This window comes from Engystomops pustulosus, chromosome 7 (genome assembly GCF_040894005.1).
Source record: "Engystomops pustulosus chromosome 7, aEngPut4.maternal, whole genome shotgun sequence".
NCBI classification, from domain to species: domain Eukaryota; kingdom Metazoa; phylum Chordata; class Amphibia; order Anura; family Leptodactylidae; genus Engystomops; species Engystomops pustulosus.
Window position 1 is genome coordinate 23,086,174 of NC_092417.1, and position 9,434 is coordinate 23,095,607.

At 42.9% G+C, this 9,434-nt stretch overlaps 1 protein-coding gene and 1 long non-coding RNA gene across 3 annotated transcripts in view; one reads left to right on the forward strand and one right to left on the reverse strand.

Annotated features, from left to right (window-relative positions):
• The window catches only part of LOC140069433 (uncharacterized), a 25,327-nt gene extending 21,440 nt beyond the window's left edge, over positions 1-3,887 (forward strand). The window contains exons 2-3 of the long non-coding RNA XR_011848789.1: positions 644-775; positions 1,879-3,887. This is a non-coding gene — a long non-coding RNA (uncharacterized lncRNA). The remainder of the gene's footprint in view (positions 1-643; positions 776-1,878) is intronic.
• The window catches only part of LOC140069430 (jeltraxin-like), a 16,462-nt gene extending 8,116 nt beyond the window's left edge, over positions 1-8,346 (reverse strand). The window contains exons 1-2 of one of the 2 annotated variants that reach the window (XM_072115126.1): positions 8,183-8,346; positions 4,361-6,205 (exon numbers count right to left, since the gene is read on the reverse strand). In XM_072115126.1, the coding sequence (XP_071971227.1) occupies positions 5,580-6,205; positions 8,183-8,231 (675 nt within the window). In that variant the 5' untranslated portion in view covers positions 8,232-8,346 and the 3' untranslated portion in view covers positions 4,361-5,579. Of the gene's footprint in view, positions 1-4,360; positions 6,206-8,182 lie in introns of those variants that run through there. The other variant, XM_072115125.1, reaches the window with a different exon arrangement.
• Between the last annotated feature and the right edge of the window lie 1,088 nt (positions 8,347-9,434).

The window sequence follows — 9,434 nt, forward strand, 5'->3', positions numbered from 1 at the left end:
CACTACCATAGACAAGGGGCATCCTCTACGTCTAGAGGAGAGGAGGTTCTATCATCACCTTAGACATAGGAATCATCTACACCTAGAGGAGAGGCGGTTCTACCTTCACCTTCGACAAGGGGCATCCTATACACTTAGAAGAGAGGTTGTGCTACTATCACCATAGACAGAGGGCTTCCTCTACACCTAGAAGAGAGGAGGCTTTACCATCATCATAGACAGGGGGCATCCTCTACACCTAGAGGAGTGGCGGTTCTACCATCACCATAGTCAAAGGTCATCCTCTACACCTAGAAGAGAGGTTGTTCCACCATCACCATAGACATAAAATATTAATAAATAGCACCAGCTGGTTCCATGACTGATGAAGTGAAGATCATATTTTGAGCTGACCTCATTCAAGGTACTTGTAATTTGTTTTTAGGTGAAATATTTTTTCATGCAACTTAAGGAAAACAGATGGACGGGACCTTCCTCTAGCAGGATATTAGTAAAGATAATGAGAGTACAAACAAGAGTATCTGTGTCACTTATGGGAAGTCTTAACAACTTTGTTCTGATCTTTGACATCTCTCACCCAGGAACACACGATGGGTGGGGAACAGACAACAAGATGCTATACTTGTTTTTTATGTCGTACTAGGGTCAAGGGGACCAGACGTTGGTGGCGACCAGCCAATTCTCATGGAGAAGTCGTTTACAAACCAGGAACTGAGGAGAAGTTGTGTGCTCCATGGTTCATGGTTCTACTGTTCATTACAAGACACCAACACAGGTAACGATATAGCAGCACAGGCCCTGCTTCACTATTCGGATCAGAACTATGTATAAGATGAGATATTTAGAAGTAAATTTGCTTTGGGCCCAAATAATGTTGAACACACAGCAGTTACTTTCTATTACTTTTGTTCTAGTGTCAAAAGTGATTAAAGTTGACTAAGGGCGACCCAGTTCTATTTCCCCAGCCTGCTCTTGGTTCTCCCCTTGCATCCTGGCCATATGGGTTATACTTATATTTCAGGGCCAGTAACATTACTTCTAATCTTCCCTCCTCTGATCAGTGCATTCCCCTGTAGATAAGGGACACCCTGTTGGGTACCTGAGCATTAAAGGGAACCTGTCACCAGGAATGACATTTTTAGCTGTTGACAGGTTCCAATAGCCTATTCTGTGCTGATGCCTTTGTCAGCATTTGGAATTATTTCAGTAGTGGTTGTTCAGTAGTATAATAGTTTATTTCACACAACCTCTCTCCCTGACAGCAGGGTGTGGAGAGTTATGGGCGGGATGGAGGGTTGGCTGCAGCCTGTGTGTGCCTGTGTCAGTCTCCTTTCCTCCACACTCATCCTGCTCCCTCCCCACTTCCTGTCATGTGCATTGAGCAGGCCATTGATTGATTCCCCATGCCGATACTTGCCACATGCTGCTGGCTGCAAGCCAAGTCATGTGAAATAAACTTTTAGAAAATACTTCAGTGATTCAAAATGCTGACAAAGATATTTTTAAAATCAGCATAGCATGGGCTATTGGAACCTGTCAGTAGCTAAAAATCACATTTGCAGATGACAGTTTTGGGGTCACTAGTGCTAAATATAAAAATCGGCTGTCTGAATCTGTATGTTAGGCAATGCCTCTTCAAATAAGGCCCCATGCAGACAAACATGGGGGGGGACCAGTATTATCGCTCCGCATTGATGCCTATGATTCCCAGTCATGGTGCAGCGAGCAGATGTTGTGCACGGAAAAATATAGGACATGGGTCGAGCTGCACTATCCGAGGAAACAGCATTGAGTATACAAACATATGAAAATATCTCATCTCATTCTATTATATTTGATATGTATTTGTCATAAACTTCTCTACTCCCTCCTCTACAGGAAATAACATTCTCAGGAAGCAACTTTCACCATCAGACACTTGAGGAAATATCTGAGAAACAAGAACAGGAACTCTGGGTCTTTTTTTTATCTACGTCTTTTCAATGTTCTCATGATAAATGTAAGAGTTCCAGTCACAAGTTTCATTGTTTTCCCTACATTGACTTCCCCGTGGGAAAAATAAATTTTGAGCTCCACAACCTCCACTGCTCACTAATCGCAATAAAACACGTAAATGGTGTCCCTCCTGCCAGCTGTCTCACCCCATTACCGTATGACCGACTCCCATAAACAATGCCAGCTGATGCCTCCCATAACTGTGCCAGGAGACCAACTCTGCAATACAATTCCACCAGACTGATTTCCATAAGCCATTCTAGCTGTAAACACCTTCAACTATCCAGCTGGCCACCTACCACCTCAATGCCCACCAACCATCTGACATAAACAAAGTGAGTGTTTCTCATAAGCATCGCCAGTGAATGCCTCCCGTAGACAATGCCAGCAGACAGATTCCCATAAGCAATGCCAACTTATGGCTCCAATAACCAATGCCAGCTGAACTCCTCCCATATAAACTACCGGCTAACCACCTCCCACAACAAAGCCAACCAGCTGCCTCCAGTAGTGGATTATAATACAGAGAGTTTGGGCGGTAGCCCGGGGCCAAAGCCTTCTAGAGGGCCCATGGTCACCCAAACCATCCACCAAATTTTAGACCAAGCAGGATCTTTACCCATGAAATCCTTATAGATCTGTTCCTGCTCTCATTACACATGTGCGTATTCATACAGCCCAGGGCCCATATTATTCTTTTAGTTTGTATACAGTCTATACAGCAATTGCTCGCACTTGCGATTATTTGCCCAAAACCGCCATTGGTGTGAAGGGGGGGAAGCTGTCGGTCGAGTGGAGGGCTCGGCCGACCGATTGTGGGCCGGCGCGGGGCGTTACTGTCTCTGCACCGGCGGACTCGCTGCTTCCGGTGACTTTTCACAGGGCTTGGCGAAGAATAAACACAGCAGTCGATCCTGTTGTATCGCGCTGTGAAAATGCAGCGGCTGGAAAATATCCCCCTATGTATCAGAATTAAAAGGGAACCCACCAAGGCATCTATTCAGAACTATGGGGCTCATTTAGTAAGGGTCCGCGTACCACATTTTTGTTGGGTTTCCCGATGATTTCCGTATTGCGCCTCATTTAACAGGGGTTTTTGGCGCATGCAATTGGATTTTGGCACATCGGCGCCGGCTTTCACATGACACAAATCAGGGGGCGGGCCGTCGGACGATCTGACGGATTAAGACAACGCGCGGGATATAACATTCAAATTGTGTCGCAAGCCATGCACTCACATACACTGGGAAGAAGAAGGTGAACTCCGGCGGACCTCAGTGGGGAAGTGACAGATGCAGGAACAAGTGCAGTTTTTATGAACCTTAAAAGAAATACTACAATATCTGAGAAAATCTAATATAGATACATCAATGAATAAAGAACACATCAAAATATGTCTATGCAATAGCCTCAACCTAATCCCCAAAAAATAAAATAATCTTATTTCCCAGCATTTTAAGAAAACATTAGTTTTCATGAAGGGAATTAGTTGTTATTATTATTTTGGTATTATCTAATTTATTGAAGCCAGGATACTGTTAGTTTTACAGCGAGGAATCCACAGTTAATTATATGACGTTTCGGTCAAAGCATCAACCTTCTTCAGACACGGATAGCAGAGCAGATTACGACAGTACAGAATCATCTGCTCTCATTTGACTTCTTCACTCTGCAATCGTGTCTGAAGAAGGTCTCTTTGTTGACCAAAACTTGGATTGCACAATTTTGGAATAAAAGTGTTTGAGTGCTGAGTTGCGTATCTGGAGTGATATCCTACTTGGGCGCCCCTTATCTACAAGGAGTGATGTGTGTTCTACATAAATTGATTAAAAATGCAATTTCATAAAACTGAGGAAAGACATGAAGCCCACTGAGTCCCATTGAATGCTTTAGGCTGGTTGACGTGATGGATGGAAGCCAGAGAGAAGAGCAGAGTTGCAGTTAAGTTACGTTTGGCGAGAGCCAGGCTGCCTCATAACATGGACCCGAAAACTCTCTGATATTTGAGAGTTGGTTCTGCTATTGTTTTTGCTAGAATATTTTCACTAGCAGTGAAGTCCCTAAAGGTGTAAAGTCCTCTGTATTTCCTTTTTCCTTAGTGTTGAGTGGACTGAGCCACCTAGTTCAGTTTCATATCAAACTTTGGGGGTTCGGTATCTTGGCTGGGGCCTGGTTCGGCTCAATCCCCCACCACTAAACAGCCGCAATAGGTACCGGCAAGGTTGACAGCATAATTTAAATTACCCAAGGCCACATGTCCCAGCCCTTACTCATCCGATATGAAGATCCTCCCCAAAATGGCACCACGCACGTGTCCACATGTAATTTAAACAGCTTTTTAAAAATTTGGGTGTGCCTAACTTACCCGAACCCGAATTTCAATGGGTCTGCTCATCACTACTTTCGATATGTCCAGAAGGAATTGCAGTGGATTAAGGCAGTAGTTTCCAATGAAGAAAAGTAACATAGTAACACAGTTTATACGGTTGAAAAAAGACACTTGTCCATCAAGATCAATAGTTCTCATAGTAAAAAACCCTGTCGCCTCCGGTGATTAAACCTTGATTTCTCCCCTTGTCTTGTGATTTGATTTAATCTAATACAACTTACCACCATATTTTTTGTATGGACCATTCATATATTTATATAAATTAATCATGTCCCCTCGTAGTCGTCTCTTTTCCAGACTAAATAAGTCAAGTTGTTTTAATCTTTCCTCATAACTGAGACCCTCCATACCCCTTATCATTTGTGTGGCTCTACATTGAACCCTCTCCAGCTCCAGGGCATCCTTTTTATGGACCGGTGCCCAGAATTGGAGAGCATATTCCAGGTGAGGCCAAACCAATGCCTTGTAAATAAGTTAACTATGAGACAGAGCCTCAAATTTGATAAAATTGAGACAGTGAATAAAAAGAGAAAAGCTGGAAAAAAATACACATACACAGAGTCTCCTTGATCCTTCATTTGGCACACCGGGGACTTCATTATAGTCACCCAGAACCCAAATACTAACTGACCAGGGGTGTCCAGAGGAGAAGTCAACTTCATCCGTTCCATATCTTATGTTGCAGTAGCCACGGCCCAAGAATAGTTTGGCAGAACCTGGTGGAGAACCACCTAGGCCAGTGATGGCAAACCTTTTAGACACCGAGGGCCCAAACTACAACAAAGACCCACGTATTTTTCGCAAAGTGCCGATGCGTCAATTTAAGCAGTAACTTATTACTCCCTGCTCGGTCATATGTTTAAATTGTATAGGCACCTGAGGACACCAATACAGTAGAAAGAAGGTGTAGATCATTGTAGCTTCCTTCTAGGGTCCTGGGCTGCCTGGGACTGCAAGAGGCCTTGAGTCTGGTCTGGCGAACTCTGCCCAGGGGTGATGGCGCAGGTGCCCATAGAGAGGGCTCCGAGTGCCACCTCTGGCACCTGTGCCATAGGTTCGCCACCACTGACCTAGGCCATCATCATCTCAAGAGTGCTGCACATTCACTTAGGTAATGCAATGATATCAATACAGAAGTAGGAGGAGATCAACAAACAATACATTGCCATGACATAAGCAATAACATATGTATACATTATATAGCCTCACAGGGATAAGGGTCAGAATAAGGTTTTATGATGACATTTCCAACAATAGTATAACGTAAAGCCTTCCAGTCAATGATGTTACCACTCATTTCTTCAGCGGCAAAATAATCCATCATGTCCTCATCAGTCAGCGCTTTATCCCACATATTAACATCCGTTATTTCTCCCACAAAAGACTGGGATTTGTTGAATCCTCCACCATATGAATCTTGCTCCTCACCAATGATGATTATTGGGTTAGCCTTGATCTCTGTAACGGATATCTTGCGTTTGTCGTATTTTCGTTGGTTGATAAACACCACCGCCCCCGAAGACCTCCAAGACGCACAAATACTTGTCCATTCTTTGAAATCATTGTCCTGCAGATCATAATACTGCTCTACAGCGTTGACTGTTAGTTTAAATTGCTTTCTTTTAATGGAATAATTATACAAACGAAAAGTATTTGGTAGTTTGGGAGTGGCCAATGAGAACAAGGAATATTGCCGGGTCAGATCTGAGTGTAATCTCATGCAGACAGTCGCCTCTCTAAATGGACCTTTACCATCTGGAAATATCTGGACATATGTGTGAGACGACTCTTCTGGGAAAGCAAATAATTTCTCTCTCATATCTGTGTAGGAATAGAAAGTAAAAGAATCAGTTCTTAATCAGTTCTTCTATTAGTTGGAATTAAGAATAGCTACAAAAAATCATCTCCTGTTATGGAAAAGTCAACATTAACTAGATTAGAAAATAACAACTCAAAGTGCCTCCTACTTTTGAAGTCTACATCATGTTCCAAATTATTACGCAACATTATATTTTTCCCTGATTTTACTAAATGGTCAATGCAAATGACAGTCAGTGTAATAAAAATTACCCGTTAAGAGTATAAATTAAAATTTTTTTTAACAAACCTGCCAGTGAGGACAGGATATTCTTCAAAATTTAAAAAAAACAAACTCACAATGCACATTTCCAAATTATTAGGCACAGCAGAGTTTCCAAACATTTTATAGGTTGTAAAGAACTGAAAATGGTTATTTGCAGCATAAGGAGGTCACATTCACTGAAATCAAAAGCAATATTAATCCAAAACATCCTACAGTAACAGGCCAAGTTACATGTCACATAGGACCTTCTGTGATATCCCCTTCACAATTTTTGCATCCATTGAACTTGTGAGTCTTCGGAGAGTTTCTGATTGAATTTTTCTGCATGATGTCAGAATAACCTCCCAGAGCTGCTTTTCGATGTGAACAGCCTCCCACCCACATAGATCTTGATAATATGGTTAGGGTTAGTGTTAGGTTTAGTGGGCCCATACATACTGATAAGTGTCGTGCATCCCTGGATGGTGCAGATGGATGGAGAAGTGGATGGTTGGTGGATGGCCACCATGTCCCAACAAGGCGGCGATGTCAGAAAGGAGATGGAGGAGTCATGTTTTGGGCTGGAATCATGGTGAGAGAGCTGCTAGGCCCCTTTAGGGTTCCTGAAGGTGGGAAAAAGACCTCGGCTATGTATATGGAGTTTCATGACGGAATACTGTTGGGGGCATTTCATGGGGGGAAACTGTTGGGGGCAGTTCATGGGGGGAAGCACTGTTGGGGGCATTATATGGGGGGAGCACTGTTGGGGGAATTTTATGGGGCCTCCTCTGTGAACATTTCATGGGGCACTGCTGGGGGCATTTCACTAATGTGGGGAGCACTGTCAGGGGCATTTTATTAATGGGGGAGCACTGCTAGGGACATTTTATGGGTGGGGACATTTCATTTCATTGGGTGAGAGGATCTGATGGGGACATTTCATTGGGTGGGAGCACTGTCAGGGGCATTTTATTAATGGGGGAGCACTTCTAGGGACATTTTATGAGTGGGGACATTTCATTTAATTGGGTGAGAGGATCTGCTGGGGACATTTCATTGTGTGGGGGAGCACTGCTGGGGATGTTTTATTGTGTGGGGGGGCACTGCTGGAGATGTTGCATTTGGTGGAGCACTTCTGGGGACATTGCATTGGGGGGATCATTATAATGAGGGTATTATAATGTCCCCTTTTCTGTATCTGTCTTCTTATCAAAACATTATAAAAGGGCCACAGAAAAAGAGGCACTATAGAGGGGGGCTGCAGGAGAATGGGCATTTTAGACCAGGGGCTGCAGAACATGGGACATCATTTGGGTTGGGGTTAGAAATGGAGTATTTGTGGGGCACACAATGTTTTTCTTCCAATACCATGGTAAAAGGGTTACCCGGCCCCTAGAAAAACATTTTTTGGTGCAGCGGGTCCCCAGATGCAAAAAGGTTGGGGAACACTGCTGTAGAGTTTCATGTAAGATCATTGGACGCTGTTATTTGTAGGTAGGATTATGAACAATGAAGGTGAAGGTGCTCACTGCTCACTGTAAATAATTATCATGGGGGAGAAAAATGGCTGGGCATAAAAATTTACAAAAAGTTTTAAAAAACTTCTAATATTTATGGGCACCTTAAAGAATAGTTTTAAAGCCATTTTATGGTTTTCATATGTAATGATCAGTTAGAATTGTAAGAATTTCCAAACTACTCCGACACTAATGGAATGTAAGAAAACGTCCACCTACCTTCCTGGCCCAAAACTCCTGAGATCCACAACAAGATCCAGACCAACATTTTCTTACTTTTCCCTGAATCTAATTAAGTAAAGAGTCTTGTTAAAGTCTTCACCAAACAAAGGACCGATGTAATCGGAGACTGGACTCGGACTCGTTACTAAGCCGGAGCTGATGGTTTCTGATGAAATATAGTTTCCTGATACTGACATTACAGATTAGTCAAGAGTTTTTACTTAGAGAGGAACAAATGGACCAATTTCCCTTGAATAAGATTCTGATAAGAAAAGTCTGCGATAAGCATCACACTTGAATGTAGTATAATAATAATACGAGCTCTTCACTGTACAATATCTACAGAAATGAGACCCTTCTGACTATCCACAGACTACTTCTCCTTCCAGTGCTGGACCATATACAGAGGTCCTGAGTGGTGGCCTTGTGGCTCAAAATTGGGTTAGTTGTTCAGGTCTGGACTGAAATGTTCACTGTACGGAGAAGACACTGATGCCTAGAACTGCCAACTGGGTTTTGGGCATTTCATCAAAATTTGATACAACAAGAGGCAAACCTTTACACATTATGAAAAATATTACAGGCGGTCCGCTACTTAAGGACACCCGACTTACAGACGACCCCTAGTTAAAGACGGACCCCTCTGCCCACTATGACCTCTGGTTAGGGTCTCTGGATGTTACTATAGTCCCAGACTGCAATGATCAGCTGTAAGGTGTCTGTAATGAAGCTTTATTGATAATCCTTGGTCCCATTACAGCAAAAAATTTTGAAACTCCAATTGTCACTGGGGCAAAACATTTTTTTGTCTGGATCTACAATGATAAAGTATACAGTTTCGACCTACATACAAATTCAACTTAACAACAAACTTATGGACCCTATCTTGTACGTAACCCGGAGACTGCCTGTATCCAGAAGTTGGTTGTTTTACACTTCAAAGGGGTTTTCCGGGAATCAAGTATACTTACCCTTCTCGGGCTCTTGGTTCCAGTCCTGCCACAGTCCGACCTTTGACACTGACAGGTCAACCAAATATTGGAAATGTTCAGCCTCTTCAGATCTACTGACACAAGTAATGAGGAGGCCACTGATTGGTCAAAGCAGGTGTCATCCACAAAGTTGTCAAAAACTGAAAATGAAATGTGACATTTGAATCGGTGGTTGGACCAGGAAATTACACATTTTTTCTTCTAGTCCGATCCTCAGGATTTATGGAAACCCCTGTGGTGTGGTATATAGCATGCAG